Source organism: Melopsittacus undulatus, chromosome 14, assembly GCF_012275295.1.
Source record: "Melopsittacus undulatus isolate bMelUnd1 chromosome 14, bMelUnd1.mat.Z, whole genome shotgun sequence".
Taxonomy (NCBI): domain Eukaryota; kingdom Metazoa; phylum Chordata; class Aves; order Psittaciformes; family Psittaculidae; genus Melopsittacus; species Melopsittacus undulatus.
Window position 1 is genome coordinate 1,796,962 of NC_047540.1, and position 19,683 is coordinate 1,816,644.

The 19,683-nt window shown below is 41.2% G+C and overlaps 1 protein-coding gene across 3 annotated transcripts; it reads right to left on the bottom strand.

The window, feature by feature from the left end:
• Window positions 1-1,691: 1,691 nt before the first annotated feature.
• Window positions 1,692-19,479, bottom strand: LOC101869197 (heterogeneous nuclear ribonucleoprotein R). 3 transcript variants are annotated; one of them, XM_034069119.1, is made up of 11 exons: window positions 19,326-19,479; window positions 13,161-13,326; window positions 10,782-10,900; window positions 10,259-10,366; window positions 9,495-9,608; window positions 8,193-8,369; window positions 7,421-7,556; window positions 6,137-6,342; window positions 5,324-5,473; window positions 3,200-3,321; window positions 1,692-3,012 (listed from the first exon to the last, which is right to left on the bottom strand). In XM_034069119.1, the coding sequence occupies exons 1-11, from the start codon at window positions 19,398-19,400 to the stop codon at window positions 2,400-2,402; spliced, it is 1,986 nt and encodes a 661-aa protein (XP_033925010.1). In that variant the 5' UTR covers window positions 19,401-19,479; the 3' UTR covers window positions 1,692-2,399. The 3 variants fall into 3 exon arrangements, with proteins under 3 accessions (XP_033925010.1, XP_033925009.1, XP_033925011.1); XM_034069118.1 differs by having other exon boundaries at window positions 13,161-13,329; window positions 19,326-19,467; XM_034069120.1 differs by lacking the exon at window positions 13,161-13,326 and having other exon boundaries at window positions 19,326-19,474.
• Between the last annotated feature and the right edge of the window lie 204 nt (window positions 19,480-19,683).

The window sequence follows — 19,683 nt, forward strand, 5'->3', positions numbered from 1 at the left end:
CTTAAGGAAGACAATTTTAACATTTCTGTTCCTTAGTTGTTCTGTGAGCATTATAACAAAGTGTTTCTCTTCCTCCCCACACCCCCCATAAACAGCACTGGCACTTCACCTCTCCTGGGCTAACACTTCAGTCCATGAACACTATCTTCCTTCCAGGATGAAGAGCACTTTAAATTTGATTCCAGTTAAGCTGCCTTGTATCAGATCCTCTTTACAATGATTTCTGAAAAGCAAATACTTATTGGGACTACAGGATTCTTCTCACCACCACAAATTCTATACAGTTACTAGAAAGTCATACTTGTAGGACAGCAAACCCCTGTATTAAAACAAAATTACAAGCCAGATGCTTACCACAAGGAAAAGCCTGAAACATATACCTGGGCAATACCCCTCTGATTTCACTGCTCAAGTAAGGAACAGAGAGGACAGTACTTGGCCCCATTAATTTTATGAATTAACATCCCCCCCCAAAAAACCCCAAAAAAAGGCTTTAACATCCTAAAAGCTAATTTCAAAAAGCACTTTAAATTATTTATGAGCAATTCTATTACTTTGAAAAGAAGAGCCTAACAAAGGGCAAACTGTGAGAGAACCATATATATACATCCTCATGTTAATTCAGGTCAAAACTCAAACCATGCAATCATTTACCAGACCCACGACAGTGAGGCATGGGAAGGCTCATCTGCCTGTTCACATTCTGACATAACTCACTTGAGAGACACCAGACAGGAATAGAAGACAAAGGGAGGAGTATGACCACTGAAGTTTAACTTCCTCAATAGTCTGTGTTTAGAATGCTGTAAATCAAGGTTTTTTACTTTAAAGTTTTCTTTAGAGAAAGTTTCAATCCGTTTGTTTCTCTTTTTTTCTTGAGAAGCAAATGTTCTTCATTGGGGTACAGAATGGCTCAGATGCAACAGACGAGTAATGTCATGACTTGCCAGTTAAAATTGACATCTGGGAATGTCCAAGACAAGGGTCAAAACAACACAGAATACCCCAATAAGGTAGCTAGTAATGCCCCCAAAAGGTAATTCCATATTTTTTTAAACAGCCTCTATTACAAGGCATGAGAATTCTACGGCAAATTGTTCATCATGGCAGAACATCAAATTAAAACGTCAAGACAGAAACAAGCAGAATATAGAGAGTATGTTTGTGTTCTCTGTAGCAAGAAGTCAAGTTTACTGTGCCACAGCAGCGCATTTATAGTCCTCATTCCTAGTCAAATAGAATCTTAAATTAGACTAAGATGCTTGAGATCAAAACCATTTCCCTACATGTCTGTACGCTGAATATTCCAATGTGGAAGGACTCCATAGCGCATAATAAAAAGGAACCAAATTAACACCATTGTAGGCTCTGCTTCCTTCTCCACATTACGTGAGCAGATTCGATTTCAATTAGATCGCTGTGAATGTTTGGACACGTTTCAACACTTTGAAAAAGGCAACAAAAATAAAGTTCCAAAATTAGATGCTGGTAAGTTACTGAACAGCACTTAAACAAAGAGCGCCCTTTGGGCAAGCTGTCATTTCTCCTAGTTTTCAGTCTGATGTCCACAGTGCTACATGTTGGAAAGCACAACGAATTTTGCACGAATTTGATCACTCACATAGGCAGTTCGACTTTGAAAACAATGTTTTTCGCAAGGATTACCAATGAAAGAATGTTTTAGGACACAATTGAATTTGAAATAGGTAAATGTTTTGAATAGATTTTTGAGTTTTATTGAAATCTTACATGAACAAGAAATTGGAAATACAATCACATCAAGGAACAAATTGCCACGGCTTTGACGTGTTTTTTTTTAAGCCAAACAAATTTTGTAGGGCAGATTTTCAAAAAGGTGTGAAGTTATAACAATTTAAAAACACAGTTAACCTACTTCTAGGAATGCAAAACATACAATCATGTTATTTTCAATACAAGAAAACTTAATTTGCTGTAATTTCTTAAAACTACTGAGACAAAGCACTAGCTTTTACTTTTATGTACAGCATACCCCTATGTAGTCTATCCCAAATCCAAAAAAAAACCAAAAAAAAACCAAAAACAAAAAAAACCTGTCCAAAACCAGAGGTTCTGCAAAATCATGATTGAACAGTGTGCCATTCCTGCTTTTAAACTGCTAAAATGAAGCTAAAATGATAATAGCATTGAAACCCCATATGGAGTTCAGGAATTCTGCAAGCCCAGTAATGTCCAAGTGCGTTTATGAAAAAAGAAAACTAAGAGACTCGAGTATATACACAATAGAGTGATTCTTCAGCCCAATACAAATGGCAGCCAATCGCTACTGAAGGATGAAACATTAAGCCAATTTTGTTTTGAAGGATGTAGAGCTATTGCCAATTCTATGTTTCCAATATTCTCAATCCCTCCTCACTTGTCTACTTCCACTGTTGCCCATAAGTATCCTGATAAAATTCTTGGTTGTCATTATTGTAACCATAGTTACCGGCATAGTCACCACCTTGCTGGAGCGGCTGTTGAGCGATGGGTTGGGAGCCCCAGTTCTGCTGGTTGTTGGTCTGACGGCGCTTGGAATCAGGTTGGTTGTACCCATCTGCCTTTCTCTTGCCTCCTACGTTGCCCCCTCGGTTGCCCCTGGCTCCACGAGCACCACGTCCTCTCTGTTGCTGTGCAGGACCCCCTCTCCCACCCCTGGCTCCTCTCGGCGGTCCCATGGGTGCCCCCCTCTGTGAATAGCCAGCTCTACCTCTTGGTGGTGGTGCTCCCCGCCCCCTAGGTGGTGGAGGGGCACCTCTCCCACCCCTTCCTCCTCCTCCTCTTCCTCTTATAGCATAGCCATCATCATAGCCGTAATAGGGATCTTCATAGCCACCACGGTAGTCATGATAGTCATAACCATAATAATCATCATAATAATCTTCATAGCCATAGTAATCTGGGGGATAGCCATATCCACCTCTCCCTCCACGGCCTCTGCCTCTAATAGGAGGTGGCATGCGAGGTGGAGGGTAGTAATAATAGTCTTCATACCTATTAAGAAAAAGAAACATGCAATTATTTATCTTCAAAAGTGTCTGAAAACACAGCATAAACTTCCCCTTGTTGATTAATAACACACAACACAGAGAAAAGGCATCTAGGTTCTTCTAAACTAGCTCTTATTTTACAGCCAAACTTTACTCTGCAGTGATAGAGTCGTGCAAGAATGAACACTCACGCAGTATTTCTGGAGGCCTGTCTGGCAGCCTGACGTTCTTTCCTTTTCTTATCCGGTGGCTTTGCTAACACTATTTCAATTTCTTCCCCTTCTATCTCTTTCCCATTCATTTCATTCATAGCCTGTACACAAATTAGAAGAGAAACAGCTAAAAATTTGTTTCCATTTAAAAGGGAGCAAACTTAGTGAAAGAAAACAGATGGCTGAGCTGCTCCAGGCTGACCTATGCCATGTGCTTCATTGCTGTGCTACTTCAACAGAATGTTAGGTAGCATTCTTTCAAGTCCCACCATTTACAGTGAAGCAGCATTTAAGAAGTTTCTATTTATATCATAAAGGAATGGGATTAAAGCATATTGAGCATTACACAAATCAAGACATAACTCCATGGCTTTTTATGTTCCTATATCCCCTAGAAACATTTCAGAAACACACTGACAGAAGTTCTCACTACTCACATTGATATAAACACTCACTGGATTTATAAGCCAGGTAGAGTACACACATACACACACACACAAGAAAGTATTTTTACAGCTGGGCTTCCTGGCTGGTTGAATGTGCTACATTCAGAGTGCCTCTGAGGACAGAGTGTATCTGAGGACACATACTTAAGGGAAAAGACAAAAGCTTGGTGATTCCACTAAGTGAGACAAAAATCCTCCAGAAAAGTAATGTGCAATTTGTAATGATCAAGTATATACACAAAGAGAATTTCATACACAGAGGATGATTAGGACTACACCCACTAATTCTTTACCTGGAGTTACCTGCTTTGCATTTAACATTTACGGGTATTAATATTTGCACACCTGTACAGCCACATGACTCAAAACCATCAGACATGGTAGCAATTGTTTCCAAAGAAGGTATGAAAACACAGACACTGGAATCAGTGAGCCAATTCCATACACTGATACCATGATGCTTTCACAAAAACACAACACACCCATACACAAAAGTATCTCACAAAATTCATACACCAGTTTAGTGGCCATAACTCATTCACATGGGGCAGATGTGGCAGTGTTCCAGCTTGTTTCAGAGAAGGCGAGCATTTGATGCTCTGCTGTTCCACACTTGATCTCTGCTTTCTCATCTGCTGTTTTCAGTTGCTCAAATATAACAAAGCATTTACAATTAAGGTCTACTGGGAAAGGACTGGAGAGTGTTAAAGACCTAGAGGTCTTTCTGACTTACCCTTTCTGTCAACAGTCTCTCACCCTCATTTTGGACATGGTCTAAACCTACCCAAACTGACTTCAACTTCACCAAATACGAGTGACATTCATCCTGAAGCCAAACTCAACCGTATTGTAAAACCATATTCTGATGGGTAGGAAAATTGTAAGCAATTAAATTGTTATAAAGTTATTAACAAGGTTGACTAAAAAGCCTTTGAACTGCCAATGTAGCCACATACACCACATACAATAAATATACTTGCACAAGACTCCCAGCTGCAAAACGCTTCCCTCCCCTCCTCCTTCCCCCCATAAACTATGGCTTTGAAAACAGTTGGAGTAATTTCTATGCAATTCAGCCCATTTAAGTACAAGTAGCAGAGATTAATGACCTTCTCAACTGCTCTTAGATACAAAAGAAGATACCTTTGAAGCTTTAGTAATAACCTTAAGAAACCTCCTCAGGAGCATGTACAGTTCAAAACAGGTAATGTGCTAAAGGAGCTGTTAGTGCCACTTTTCTCCCCTGCACAAGGAGATTCAGAATTACCTTGCAACTTCTAGTTAATACCTTGGCACTGCAAAACTACACACTTTAAATAGGGGTCTTTGAGAGACAACTGATACCTTCTGTCAGTGTTTCCTCAGAAATATTGTCTAGGTTGCTCTTTTTTTATTTTCCTCTTCTCTAGACTCTCCTGCATTGGTCTATACCTCATTTTCCAGTCTACTTGTTAACTCTGCAAGTTTCACATCCTCCTAGCTACTGAAATCATAGGAACAAAATTATTAGTGTTAAAATTCTCATAATGGGAACCTTATTCAATGGGCTCTACAAATTGTCTTATCTAGACATTAACTGTTAACAGAATTGCTTAAACCCACTTGTACAAAATCAACTGCTCGTATCGATTTTGAGAGGAAAGAATACTCGACCTACCTTCACTGCTGCACCTCTGTCCTCAAAATGAACAAAAGCATAATCCTTCAACTTCTTTACTCTTTCCAGCTTTCCGAATTCAGAAAAGGATTTCTCCAGGATTTCTTCTGTCACAGTCGTGGCCAAATTTCTTACAAATAAAACTTTCACCTGGTGAAAAAATAACAATGAAAGTTGAAATCTTTAGAAGTCAAACCACAGAGGAAACCAACAGAAAACAATGAAATGTTGTTCCTGTCTCCTCTCCATTAACTTATTTTGGGTAACCTTATAAAAGGTTCTCTACCTATTAAAAATATAGAAATAAATAAAAATGGCCTCAGTTACCTGTATGAAGTTTCTACAACTTCTTCCACAGTTCCCTTCCATCACCAGAAGAATATCCAACTTTCAGTTTCTGGGATGCTACAAATCCCAGTAAAATCTTAGTAACAGACTTCAAGAGCAGCAAAGAGTTATCCCAGAACAGAGGGACAAAGAGCACGTCATTCCCTATGCTGAACTCCATCTTCACCTCACTCTGGAAAACAGCTTTACAAAACACCCACCTCACATTTATTATCCACAGAAGCATATGACAAACTGATGTGCCAATCCAGGAGGACAACACTGCACACTAAGAGTTTCAATGGCAACAGTATGTTCTGAACATCTTACAATGACAACCAACCTGCTGTGCTCAGCCCATGCCACAGCCTCTAACTGCTTTTTCTGCCTCAAAACTAACATTGCTCAGTGGAACAAATAATTGTCACTATGGCACAAAGAAGTCCCTTCCAAGGCACAAGAGTATCCTGTTCAGTTTTTACTTACCTTTGCCATGACTTCTGGATCAGGTTCCTCTACTGGGTCAGCCCATTCCACTGTCACAACGTTTCCCCACACTTTTACTTTGCCACTCATGAGGCGACGGCGAGCTTGTGCTGCTGACTTGTGATCCTCATATTCCAAGAAGCAGAATCCTCGATTCTTCTTTTTATCATCAGGTTGATGATATAAGATTACATCCACCAAACCCTCTGAAAAACAGGTCTTTACTATTTAGCTTCAAAGGGAAAGAAAAAGTAGTACAGTCTACTCTAAAATGCCTTCACTGGTTTTTGTACTACACAGCCTTTGAATTTAGCACTTGAAAGGGGAAGGGAGTACCAGAAAAGCAGAACAAACGAGATGTCCATTCAATTTACCCAGAAAGAGGTCACCTAGCAGGTGAAATGCTCCAGAACAAACTTACCTCACACTTAAGACTCTGCAAAACATCAACCTGAACAGTTCACACAGTGCAAGTTCTCTGTCTTTTGCTTAACCAGTTTTACACTTTTGAGCAGCAGTCAGCATTAACAAGTGGCATTTCCCCTGTCTCCAAGGGAAGCTGGAAAGAATTTCTTCCACATCTCTCCAAAAAAAGGAGAGACAACTAAATGAAAATTCACCTTCTGTTTTTAGCACTTCCCTGAAGTACTTATAGATAGTAACCCTAAAAAAGAAGCAGTAGGTTAAAACTTTCCTACAGGAACAAGAAGAGCAGGCGATCAGGACCTCAATCTAATATTTAAAGCAGAATCCTCCTTCAATGATGAGCTGACTTTTCTTCTTCCTGCTTGTGGCATATACTGAGGAACAACACTGAAGAACCGGCACAGAAATTTACCTGTCATTAACCATTTCTACAGTAACATTCCATATAAACTGATTCAGTATTCCCTCTTCCCATCATTCCTCATCAATACATTTGAGGCTCCCCAAAAACATCTCAGCTGTGAAAGCAGCTTCAGTTACAAATACACAGGAAGCTGGAACAGGTAACACAATTGGGACCATTGATTTTTTTTCCTGAGATCCTTTGTGCTGTTTCTATCCCAAATTGTAAACCTACAACATCATTAATATAACAATTAGTTAAACAGACACTAAGCTCTTCATACTTCACCATCAAGTATCTTTTGAGTTATAAAATTTCTACCTGACACAAACTTGGAATCCAACCTGGAAATAGTTTAAATGATGGCTGAACACATCTGTCAAATAACCAGACCTACAAAAGAGACTGAATGGTATTTTGGGCTCAGTGTGAAGGAATCATTAAGAAGGACTTACCTGTGACTTTACTGAACTCTTCCAGTATGTTTTCCTTAGTCTTGTTCTTTGGAATTGACCCAACAAATAACCTGTTGTTTGCCACGGAGATGCATACTCCAAGGTGCTTCCCAGGACGGATTTCATAGTTGTCACACTGAGAAAAAGAAAAAAAGGCCACTCATTTGCTTTATCCACAAGAATACAGATAAAAAGATCCCCAAAATCATAGTATCAGCTATTTCCTTCATTATATACTACTTCAGTCATAGTATTTTGCGTTATTTTTTGATCCAGGGCCCCAGTCAGATTGCTGTCTCTCATTCTCACTCCAGGGATTGCTCTGTGTCCACTGCCAAACCATGCAGATGCAGGCCAAGTCAGCTCTCCGTGCAGTCAGCTGACTGTAGAACTGCCATTGGAAAGAAATAAAGGCCACCACAAACCACAGAGCACCAAGGCAGACCTCCTCCAGCACAGCAGCACAATGAAGCATCTGCAATCAGCTCTTTATAGTAGGAAGGGTGATAAAACCTAAACACAGTGAAGCTTAAAGAATAAAGTAAGCTCTTAGTATAATCACCCAAGTACTCCAGCAGACTGCAGTAGGATATAGCAGACTGGTCCTAAAAGTGGGTTATTTGTATACATTTAATGAAATCAAGAGGCAGTTTTTAAGAAAGGAAAATTTTGAGTGTCTCAATGGATGCTTTAACACTTCAAAGACTTCATTATCTTAGATTATCAATACGCTGTTTACGTTATCTTATCTGTTGGAAAGTAGGTTACTCACCAGTTTGACTGCTTCCTGTGCTGCATCTTTACTACAAAAGGTAATGAAAGCGTAACCTCTGTTCTGACCAGAAAGAGGATCCATCATGAGGCGCAGATCCCAAATGGGACCAGCTTTCTCAAAGAGTGGTACCAGTTCATCTTCATACAAGTCCCGGGGAATCTTGCCAACGAAAACCTAAAAAGGAAGAGGACACTTATTAAACCAAGCTTTTTAGAAATCCAAACTGTTGATACTTAGAAGTTCTTGGGAAAGGAGATACGTAGCCCAGAAACCAACACAGCAGAAACACTGCAGCCAGTATTCCAACATCTCCTGAGTCTTCTAAACCTCCCACTGTTAGTATTTGGCCTTACATAGAATCGTAGAATGGTTTGAGTTGGAAAGGACCTTAAAGTTCATTCAATCCCAACCTCCTGCCATGGCCAGGGAAGCTTCACATTAGACTATGTTGCCCAAGGCTCTGTCCAACCTGTCCTTGAACAGTGTCAGGGATGGAGTATTCACCACTTCTCTGGACACCCCATGCTAGGGTCTCACCACCCTCACAGTAAAGAACTTTTTCCTTGTATCTGCCCTGAACTTCCCCTTTCAGTTTAAACCCCTCACGCCTTGTTTGTCACTACAGTCCCTGAGGAAGAGTCCCTCTCTGGCATCAGTCAAGTATCTTCAGTCATGAATAGAACAGAATAGTTCAGTTGGAAGCACATTAAGGGCATCATCCAAATGCTTCTTAAATACTAACAGGCTCAGGGCATCAACCTCTGCAGGAAGAATGCTCCAGTGTTTGAACACAAAGACAATAAATTATTCCTTAATAATTACTAATCTCAGCCACCCCCTTCAAAACTTTGTATGTGTCTTTATATAATACCAAAGTCTTCTTCACTTTCTGCACACTGCATGAAATAAACCTTGCTGCTGTCACCTGAAGTCTTACAAAGACCTACAAGTCAGGGTTCTATCTATCTATACAGCTAATACCTACAGTGGTCACTTTCTAAGTGATGCACAACACAATTTAGTAGGGTGGACCACGAAGTCTGACAATTTAATAAACTATTTTCATCTTCAAAATTTTACATAGTCTTTCCTACTATATTCCATCTGCTTTCCCAACATCATCCTATTATCTGCCTTTTGCAGGATACTGATGAGTAAGGAAGACTAAGACACATGGAAGAATGTCTTCCTCTGCAATACTTTTGAACTTTTGTCTGTAATACAGTTTATTGTCATGTATTTCTTATCAGTTCGCACAAAAATACAGCACAACAGTCAGATTAGGCTGTACATACTAACCTCTGTTCCAATGCCAGGCTGAACACCAGAATATACAGTATCTGGAGGAGGGCCCCCATATTTTCTCTGTCCTGTAGTTACATCCAAAGTGTAACCAGTTCTCTCTAGCAAAGCCTGCAAGAGTAAAAGATCAGTCACATTAGTTACAGGGGGGAGGATAGCAGATAAAATACAAAGAATAAAAAAAGTGGCCTAAAATAAGCATTTCCTTATCTGCTCCTTGTCACAAGGTACATATGGACAGACAGAACCTACAAAAAAAACATGTTATTATGGGGGTTTATAAAACTACCACCACAAACAGCATCATTTTTATACTACAAGGTGCCTGGAAATAACTCTCTTTTCCACTTCATACATAGTACCCTCAGAACTCCAGTACACCAGGCCACAGTTAGGTCTTTGCACAACAGAAAACTTTCCTAATGCACTAATACCTTGTTCAAATCAGTCTCAAAGTAATTTTATGAATATGTAAAAGATTTAATATAAAAGGACAACTAAGACAATTCTTACACAGATAGCAGTGTTTTCAATGACCTTATGTAAGTTCATACATCTTGGCAATGATGTCATCAGGAAGTTCTGCATTTCAAACAAGCACACTCCCAAGTCTCTATCATGCATACATGTCTTTAAAGCCAAGTGGGAATAAACTACTCCAGGTAGCATTGATGCTTTTTAAGTACATCCAGAATTACTTCAGTCTCTGTACACGTGATGTATGTGGTAGTACAGACTAATCAGTAGCTTCTAAATGTTACCTTAATCTTTGCTTCATCTGGTCCCTTCGTTGATTCCTGTACTTTGCTGCCTTGTTTCTCTCTTTGCCTGTAGGTCTTCATAACTCCACATAAAAATGCACTTTTGTTCTGTAGATACAATTTACAAAATAATTCAATTGTGTGTATGACAAGCCCTGGGAATCCACTGAATCTCCCTCCAGACCATGAGGTCACTACATCCTACACCAGTGCAACAAACAAATCCTTTAGCAAAATAGAACAATCAATTGAACAAACTTGTCAGATTGGAAAAACTGGTCAGATTCCAAAGAGTATTTTTACCTTATTTTCTTATTTGTACACTCACTTTTATTATCTGGGAGCTTTAGCTTTGCACTCCAATACCTACACATTTAAGGCAATTCTAAACAGGCTTGTGATTTGGGCTTGAAAAATAAGAATACAACAATATCAATGAATTTTTAAGTTACAACTCTCCAGCCAGTAGTGCCAGAACACTCTTTACACTTATGTGCTCGCACACCTGGAGCTCTCACCTTACCTGTACATGCGACAGGTCACTTTCTTTAAACTGCTGTAATACAGAGAGGGCTCCTTCTTCATTAAATTCCCTAAGAGCATCAATTGCTCTTTCATCAAGATCGACATAAGCTACCAACCCTAAAAGTTAAAGATAAAGAAGTTACAGATTTCTATTGAATTTCATACAAACTAAGAACTATGCAGTTTGCTTTTAAAGTCAAAAAAGTTACGTTCCATAGCAATAGAATTATACATTTAATATAATTACATATTCCTACACAAGTATATGAAAGAACATGAGTACAACAATGAAAAAAGTTAAATTAAAATGTATATACCTTAGCACTAACTAATATACAAGCTTATAGCCCATGTGTAAGAGTTCTCTAACATTCGGGAATGCAATCTGCTGCACAAAGGCAGTATCACACACCAGGGTTTGAAACAATGACCTCTGGCTCACTTCGAGTAATTTGGAGCTTGTTTGTCTTTCGTTTTAAGTTTCACACTTCCCTCTCTTGAGTGGAGCTATTCTAGAGTAAGCTGACATGTGAACATTACAAGTATCCTGTTGTACCTGAAAAAGGAGCTACCTGACTGACAAGCAGACCCTTGAGAAGCTGAGCTCCAGAAAATTTAAGGAAGTAGAATGGTTTGTTTCCTCTTTCCTCCGATTTCAAAAAGCAAAAATCAGTGGACTTGCTAGATGTGTAAAATTGTGGTGCTCTGTGCAGTTCCAAGAACCAGAACTCAAAAAGGTATTATTTCGAGCCCTGCTATGTACCCGAAAAGGCTAATGTTAATTTTACAGGTACAGAATCCCCCAAGAAACATTGGACCAGTTCTGAAACACTCTTTTCTTTTTAAGGATCTTTACAGGTAGTTTCTTCCCTTTTGTAATGCACTTGCATAAGCTGTGGAGCAAGAAGTATAGACTTTAAGATTTGCACTTTTTAAACTACACAGCAAAATTTAGGAGATACCAAGAACTCCACATGCTTTGCAACAGCTTGACCTCCAAAATACAGAGTTCAAAAACGCACAGTAGTGCCAAGCCCAAGGACTACATTTCAGAAGTGATCCTGCATATTGGAAGGCACCTGTATCTCTCATGTAAGACCTCAGCAGATTAAAAATCCCTTAAATTCAACCCCAAATTTAGCTTGGGTGTCAGAAGTAGTTCGCTTCACTGACAAACCCCCGCACAAAGCGAACATCTGCAATGGCACTGAGGAAGTCTGAATAAATGCTTTCAGGTTACTCATGCATTGGATTTACACTAGGTAGTCAGGTTCTGGGCTGAAAAGCTTTTAAAACCCCTTGAGAACTCCTCACAACACAACCTAACTGCAACACGTGTTAGAGCCCCACAAGTTCCTCTGCCCAGGCACTTACACCTTGTCTCAAACCATCAAGTGCACATCATCGTGATCCACAGTTAGAAATTGTGTCTAAAGCCTGTAAAAGCTGGTAAAGGCTTGATGAAAGCTCACAGTGAATGACTTCCAAAGGACATCACCCACGTGAGCCAGGTATCATACTGAAGATGGGGAAGGTATTGGTTTTGAACCGCCTTCACTTGGATCAGTGGAGTTTTGACTCTCTTCAACAAAAACTGTCACCTTGCCACCAAGGCATTCAAGATAAGCACATAGAGCAGTACTACTGCTTCTTATGAATCTGTTCACAGAACACACTCTAAAGAGGAAGAGGAAGCCTCTGGCTATAGGACAAAATAGTAATAAGGCGGGGGGGTACAAAAACAAAATAGGAAAACCTTTGTATATAAAGACACCTCTCTAGAAGTTGCAGAGACCACTTGCTACCAGCAAGGTATTACTCGGTTTGCTAGATAGCTTAGTCCTCAACTTTGTTAGTGTCAAACTGAACATTTCAGTGTAATAACCATCATGGATTAAACTGTCCACTCAAAACTAGAGAGAACAAAAAATCCACAGGCAGACTCAATTCAAATGTAGTCCCAGGCAAGACAAGCTAATTGCTTCCCTCGCTACGTTACCTATCCAGCCTTTGAGTGTTTAAGAACCACTGTGAGGAGTTGACAGTAGAAAAGTAAAAGCAAAATAATGATTCGGATTGAAGGAAAAAACCAAAAAAATGTACAGTTTAGTATTCTCAAACATACATCTTTATTTGATGTCTAGAACTAGTGCTCTGTGCCCTAAAGCAACTAAGATATCACATACAACACTAAGGATGTGTCAAGTAATTAGTCAATGTCAAACCCAATTTGCCTTTAGGGAAGTCAAAGTAGCAAAACATTCAGAGCTACACAGATCAAAAACAATGAATTTTTAAACCTTAATCTATAAAAAAATTTGAAAATGGTATGCCCTCACTTTCATAACCAATCAGAAACAAGAAATGCATATTATACCTGTCTGAAATATTTCATCAAGTCTCTCTGCCACCTTCTGTGGGAGGCCTGCCTCTATCAGTGTCTTGTAGTGCTCTGTGTGAGTTACACTGGAAGTATCCATTGGTTCTTCCTCTTCTTTTAACTGTACCGCATTACCATTCACCTGATTAGCCATTTTATTATGCTGCTGGAAAAAATTCAGGAGCTATATTACAATAAGCCAGAAATAACTAGTTTGTAGGACAATGCATGATTTATCTAAACTAATTTGTATACATGCTGCAAATGACCTGTATCAAAAGTTTTATTTAATACTTTCTGGATGCAGCTGATCTAAGTTTCAAAAGAAAGTAAAACCCTTAATACTATGGAAAATGTACATGGAAGAATTGACATGATTCCTTTAAAAATGTACTTCATGTACATAACAAGGTCTAAACTTCACTGTCAGTAAGTTACTGGTTACCAGCGCAGCTAGAATGTACGGGGACATGAGAACAACATCCTTCAACCAAGAAGAGCCAGAAGAACTAGTGCTATTTTCATTTCCCATTCCTCTACTTCAAAACCAATCGTTCAAAACGCAGTGAACACACAACCCTGCAGGGTAGCTTCATGGATAAAAATGTCAATACTTGTTTGCTAGTTTTTGCTTTCTTGGCTTGTTGCCGTGTCTTCCTTCCAACCCAGCATGCTGCAGAAGACTAACCCAACACTTCCCCACAACACTGGTAGGACTCAGGAAGGAGAGAAAAGGAGTAATTGCACTCTACTGCACATTATAGTTCGAAACTGCAACTGAAGTGTTTCCATGTTTGCAGTTTTACTGAAATAGGAGCTCTACAAATCATAGCTACTTTTTATAATACATAACTTATTGGTTTAAAAGGAAGCCATGACTGCAGCATCTTCAGTTCTTGTATCAATAAAAAGACTTGCTTTCAGAATCAACAAACTGATTCTACACATGTGCACTGAAAAATGCACAACTATCTTCTCAGACAATTCCAGTGGGCTATGCCCAATTCATTACAACCCGTTTCAATTTCTCAATTCACCAGCCAACTGATATTTAATACTCTCAAAATAAAAAGGCTGACAAGAGACAATTCAACTACCCAGCAGAGAACATTAGGTTGATCAGCTGTTAGGTATAGAAACAAAACAAGCCTCAGGCTTCAAAAGATACAGAAGAAGTCAATAATCAGAAGTGAAATGATAACCAGATAGACAAATGCAGCACGGTTGGAGCAACGCAATTAAGTACTGGAATACAGGTATGAGGACGATTCAAGAACAGTCGGGTATTTTATGCTGAAGCCTCAAGCTATTTACTATGCTGCAAGACAAGTCTGCAAACACAACCACACCTCTAGCAGCCACCCCTATACCCATCCCTTCTAGACTACAGCTCATGAGCTGCTGGAAGATATCCTATGAAGATCTGCAAGCTTGAGCAAGGAAAAAAAATCATTTTTCTTCAGACAAAAAAATAATAATTTTAATAAATATGCCTTGACTTGAAGGGCAATTTTAAAGAGATGTAATGCAGCCTCACACTGTTTCTCTGTCAGGTACCACACTTCTTTATGCAATTAGTAAGGGAAAGTTTTCCTTAGCTACACAGCACATACACATATATACACACATTCTATCATTTGGTGCAGAGAAACTGCTTTCTAGGCAATTCAGTTTACTTAGAAGTAACCATGACTAGAGCCTGATGACTGAAGAAAAAAGAAAAACACCATCTGCAGAGCACTACTACAGTAATGTTTATCTATCACCACAACTGAACTCATCATAACTGAACTCTCAAACACTAACTGAAATTTCTTTAGCTTACAAAGATAATGGAAACTAAACCCCATGTCTGCTCACTAGCCAGCCTCTGCAAGATTGAAACAGCACAGGGCAGAAGATGTTTAGTTAAACTGACAATGCTCTGGGGACAATATCATCCTCATTGCCTCATCTCAAAAATGCACAAGACAATATACACAAGAAAGATATACAGAGGGGGGTTCGTTGTGTTCTCTCCTTTTTATTGCCTTGTAAAATCAGTTATTTACACATACATTGTCTTCTCTGCACACAAAAGAAAATCCACCAAGAACTGTGAGGCTAGGCCAATACATAAATACAGGAAAGTGATTTGAAACATTTCCAAGTACCTTCTAAACATCAACGGCTTATGGTGATGCTCTCAGACATTTCTTTCTGTGACCCCAAAGTGGCTTCCAAGTGTCACATACCTAAAAGCTCAGCACTGCTTTCAGCATTGCCCATAGCTGAACAGAAGGGTGACAGCTCTTCTGCATCCAGGCAGAAAGCCTTCATCAGCAGTTCAGTAACCCAAACATCTGACAGGCAAGATTTGCTGCCCAATGGCACGAGATCTCTGCCTTCATCACAAACACACACCAGTGTGTGGAGCAATATCTAACCCCTAAGTAGCAGATTATTACACAGCACCACAGCTGATCAGATGCCTTTTTAAGCAGGTTCATAGACAATGTAAATTAAGTCTCAGCATCTTAATTCACCAGCTTAAGAATTAGTATCCTCAAAGTCAAATGCAGTGCATGCTCACCAGCCAGATAAGTGCAGTTTGGGTGCTCAAATTTTAGCTACTTCCTGTCACACAAACTCTTAAAGAAATCTACTCTGGACAATTCTGAAGTGACATGGATGTCAAAATATTCAGGCCTCAAAAGCATCCAGAAGAAATATGTTTCTTTTCACAGCTATAGTAACACATTGCAAGCTTGGCCTGAAATCTGAGATTAGACTGTCTTTTCTTCCTGAATGATCACCAACAAGCAAAATGACATCTCTTACAATATTGAATCTGCACTCTCAGCTCAGCAGAGATAGTCACAGCTCTGCATGACCACTTAGCTCACCCTCTTAGATAATATCAACTTCATGTAGTTGTCAAGAAGATTCAACTGAATTTTATCAGAATGGAAAACACACAATGATTTTATTAACATTTCTGTTTCTCCTCTAAAAAATACTACAGGCATATTTAAGAAAGAGTGCTATCTGTTTGCATGTGCAGCATGTCCATGTGAGTCAGCCCATGACAGGCCACCTGCACTCAAGAGGTTTTCATCTAAGTGAACTGAAACTCTAGAAAAGAGGGAGACTGGCTGAACTGGAAAGATTTTAAGTGTGGATTATAAATAAAGGATTATGTATATCAGTATGTGTGGGTATGTATTTGTTTTTAAAACATGCAGAAATGGATGAATTTAAAAGAGCATACACAAAAATGTGCTTACCAAGTGAGCAGCTGCAATAAAGACACACTGGGGGCAACCTTATACAGGCACAGAGAATTTCCCCCAGTACCGGAGAAGCTCCTGAGCTTCATCACCTTAGGACTGAGTGCATGGGGAAGGGGGGGCTGTCTTGCTTTGAACTTCATGCTGTTGTTGCCAGCAATGTGAGTACTTCATGATATAAAACATGTTTTTTAGCCAGCCACTATCTTTCACCTTGAACTCCTGCATCTCTGAGGAGTAACTTGCAAAGTGATTAGTCCCTTTTTGAAGCTTTACTCATATGACAAGAGGGAGGTGTTAAAACTACAGGTGCTTCCAAATTACCCAGAAACATCCTTGTTTTTAATGTTTAATAAATCAAATGGCTCAAATAGTGTTTTTCCTAGAAAACAAAATATTATCACACACCTAAGCCTGATAGCAAATGGCATCTTGAAAACGGAAACTTGATCTCAGCCTCTATCCAACACTGGTTAAACAGCAGTATCACTATTCCCTGTATTTTATACCATGCCTCTAACAGAGGTTGCCACCCACAGATTATCTAAGTATAACTCCAATTAATTATAAATTCACAGTCTGGTTAACTCAAAATGTGCTTGGTAACAGCTTATCTGAGCAGGAATGGCAATTGCTGGCATAGGGGCAATACCTCAAACTACCATAACCAACTTCCCAGTGATTATACATCAGTGTTTGTTTCCACCCTTCTGTTAGTTAACTTGATTTCATGGAGGAATTCAACTTGGCTTGCTCAGCTGCACAGGAAGCATAGCTAAATCCTATGTAAAAACTCTGCACCAAAGCCATTCAACTTGATTATGTTACTATGCCTTCTATACATCATGTTTCAAATGTTCAAGTTATCCTACATTAAAAACAGCACTGAGGGAAAGTTGTGGAGTATTTTTGGGGGGAGAGTTTTGTTTTGAATGATCCACAAGAAAACAAATGTAGCCCCTATAATTACACCTTACACTTCAAGAAGATCCTTGTCAAAACAGGAAGAAACACAAGTGAGAGGAAGATAAGAACTCGATTAAAAGACTGACTAGGAAATTTATTAAAGCCTCACTTTTTCACAAACATTACTGGCACATCCTTTATTTTTTACATGAAGGCATCATAGCCATAGCTTATTCAATCACAGAAAGTACATTTTAATAGCTTAATTATGATATACTAAGTGTTTATTAGCACGAATTACATGATGACTTGTTCCAAAGTTGTAACACCCTGAAGAGCCTCACACATCAGCCAGGTTTCCATCCCTGCATTTCAGTGGCAGACACTCTTTACAACATATTCAGCACCCTCATCCCTTCAGCCAACAGGTCTCAGCCTTCCCCATTCCGTAACTTTATGGAATGAAAAACTCTGAGAACCTCCATCATAACACTAAGCAAGAAACTAGCACAGCCTATAGAGAAATTACACTTCAGTATCTACACAAGGGTCACTGGAGACTGCTTTACCACAGCAGGTTAGCACAGTGCACACAGCACCAACAGAATACAACACGGATGGCATCAGCAGCTGCTAACCCAAACCGTAACATCTGTACATGCTCATTTCTGTCCTTGGCCATTCACACACCTGGTGTTTGAGTTGTAGGTACAGCCTTGATGGCACTCCAGCTCAAAACAACACTTCCAAAAACACAAGCTTTGGTCTAACTTATCCTCAAAGAATTCCTGAGGACTTTGCCTAAGCAAGAAAGGAGTATTGCTTTTTGTGACAAAATCGGTCGGTTGAGCGTCAGCTACAGACTCAAACGGTATCCCAAGAGTGTTCCCATCTAGACAGTAAACACAAGAAGGAAGGATATTAAACACTCCTGGGAAACAGCTTCTAGGATACAAAATTATCAAGCACACTCTGCTAGTTTGCAAACCCCAGTTTGCACAGGCTGGAAAAGCACAGTACACTGCACGATGCACAACTAAGGTTGGATTACCTTTACTTTCACAAGCCAGGTCAAAATTCAGTGTTAAACAAAGTGCAGTCTTGAAAAAAAGCAAAATGAAAAGAAATGAAAGAAGAGCTTCATGAGCATTAACATCCTTTGCAGCACAAACTGCCAGCGGGATCCCTCAGTATGATACACGGGGAAAGGGAATCAAGCAAGTCCAGCATAGTTTAAATACAGAATTAACCCCATTCACACACTGACAGGTACCACGGCCGCTACAACCCAGTGACTACAGCTTGATTTTCAAGCTAACAGTAACAATGACGTACTTTAGCAAAACTTTTGAAGATTCGGTAAAGGCATTTAGTAAAATATCATTTAAGAAAACACAACGTCTTCAACGGAATCCTGGAGCCTCTCCCCTCCGGAGCCCCTGACAAGGATCACTCTCCCGACCCAAGTGCTGAACGCGACCCCGAGGCGGCGAGCCGAGCACGGCAGCTCTGCCTCCCCCCGCGCCCTGCCTCACCCCGGCACCACCGACGCGCTTCCCGCTGAAAGCCTCCTCCAGCCCCCAGCGGCACCGCGAGCGGAGCGGGTCCCTCCTGCCGGCCGCCCGCAAACCCAACCCGCACCGCGGGCGGAGCGGGGCCATCCTCGGCCCGCGGCCGCGCCGCCCTCCCCCCGCCAGGCCGCAGGGCCCGCCCCCGGGCCGCTCCCCGGCGCCAACTCCCGGCCCGCCCGCCCCGCCGCGGCCTGCGGAGCGAGCACACCGCGGCCGGGCCTCGGGAACGCGCCCGCCCCACTCCCCTCCGCGGCGAGAGCGCCCCGGGGCCGCCTCCAACAGCGCCGGGCCTACCCGGGGCCCGCGCTGCCCGCCCCGCCTCGGGGGCCTACACGGGAGCCCTCGTCCCCGGCCGCGGAGCTCCGCAGTCGGCGCGGGGCGGACCCCGGCGGCCCCGGCGCCCCCCGGGGACTCACCGGAGCGGGGCCTGCGCGGCGCAGCTCGGGCCCAAGCAGCGACGGCAAATGGCGCGCGCTCCTCCTTCTCCTCATGGACGGCGGCGCGACCCCGGCAACACGCGGGGTTTCCCGGAACTGTTTCCAGGGACCACTGCTTCACCCACTCAGCAGCGCACGGCCTGGACGGGCACCCGGCGGAGCCAATGGGAAGGGGGAGGCGGGACGAGCGGATCCTGCCGGGGACCAATGAGCGGGAGGCTACGTAACCAATCGCGTAGCTCCTTCAAGCCGGCGCGCCGGTAGGGCCGGGGCTGGGCGGATTTAAAGGGGCAGCGGCGGCCGCGGGGCCCTGAACAAAGGGACCGAGAGGAGCGCG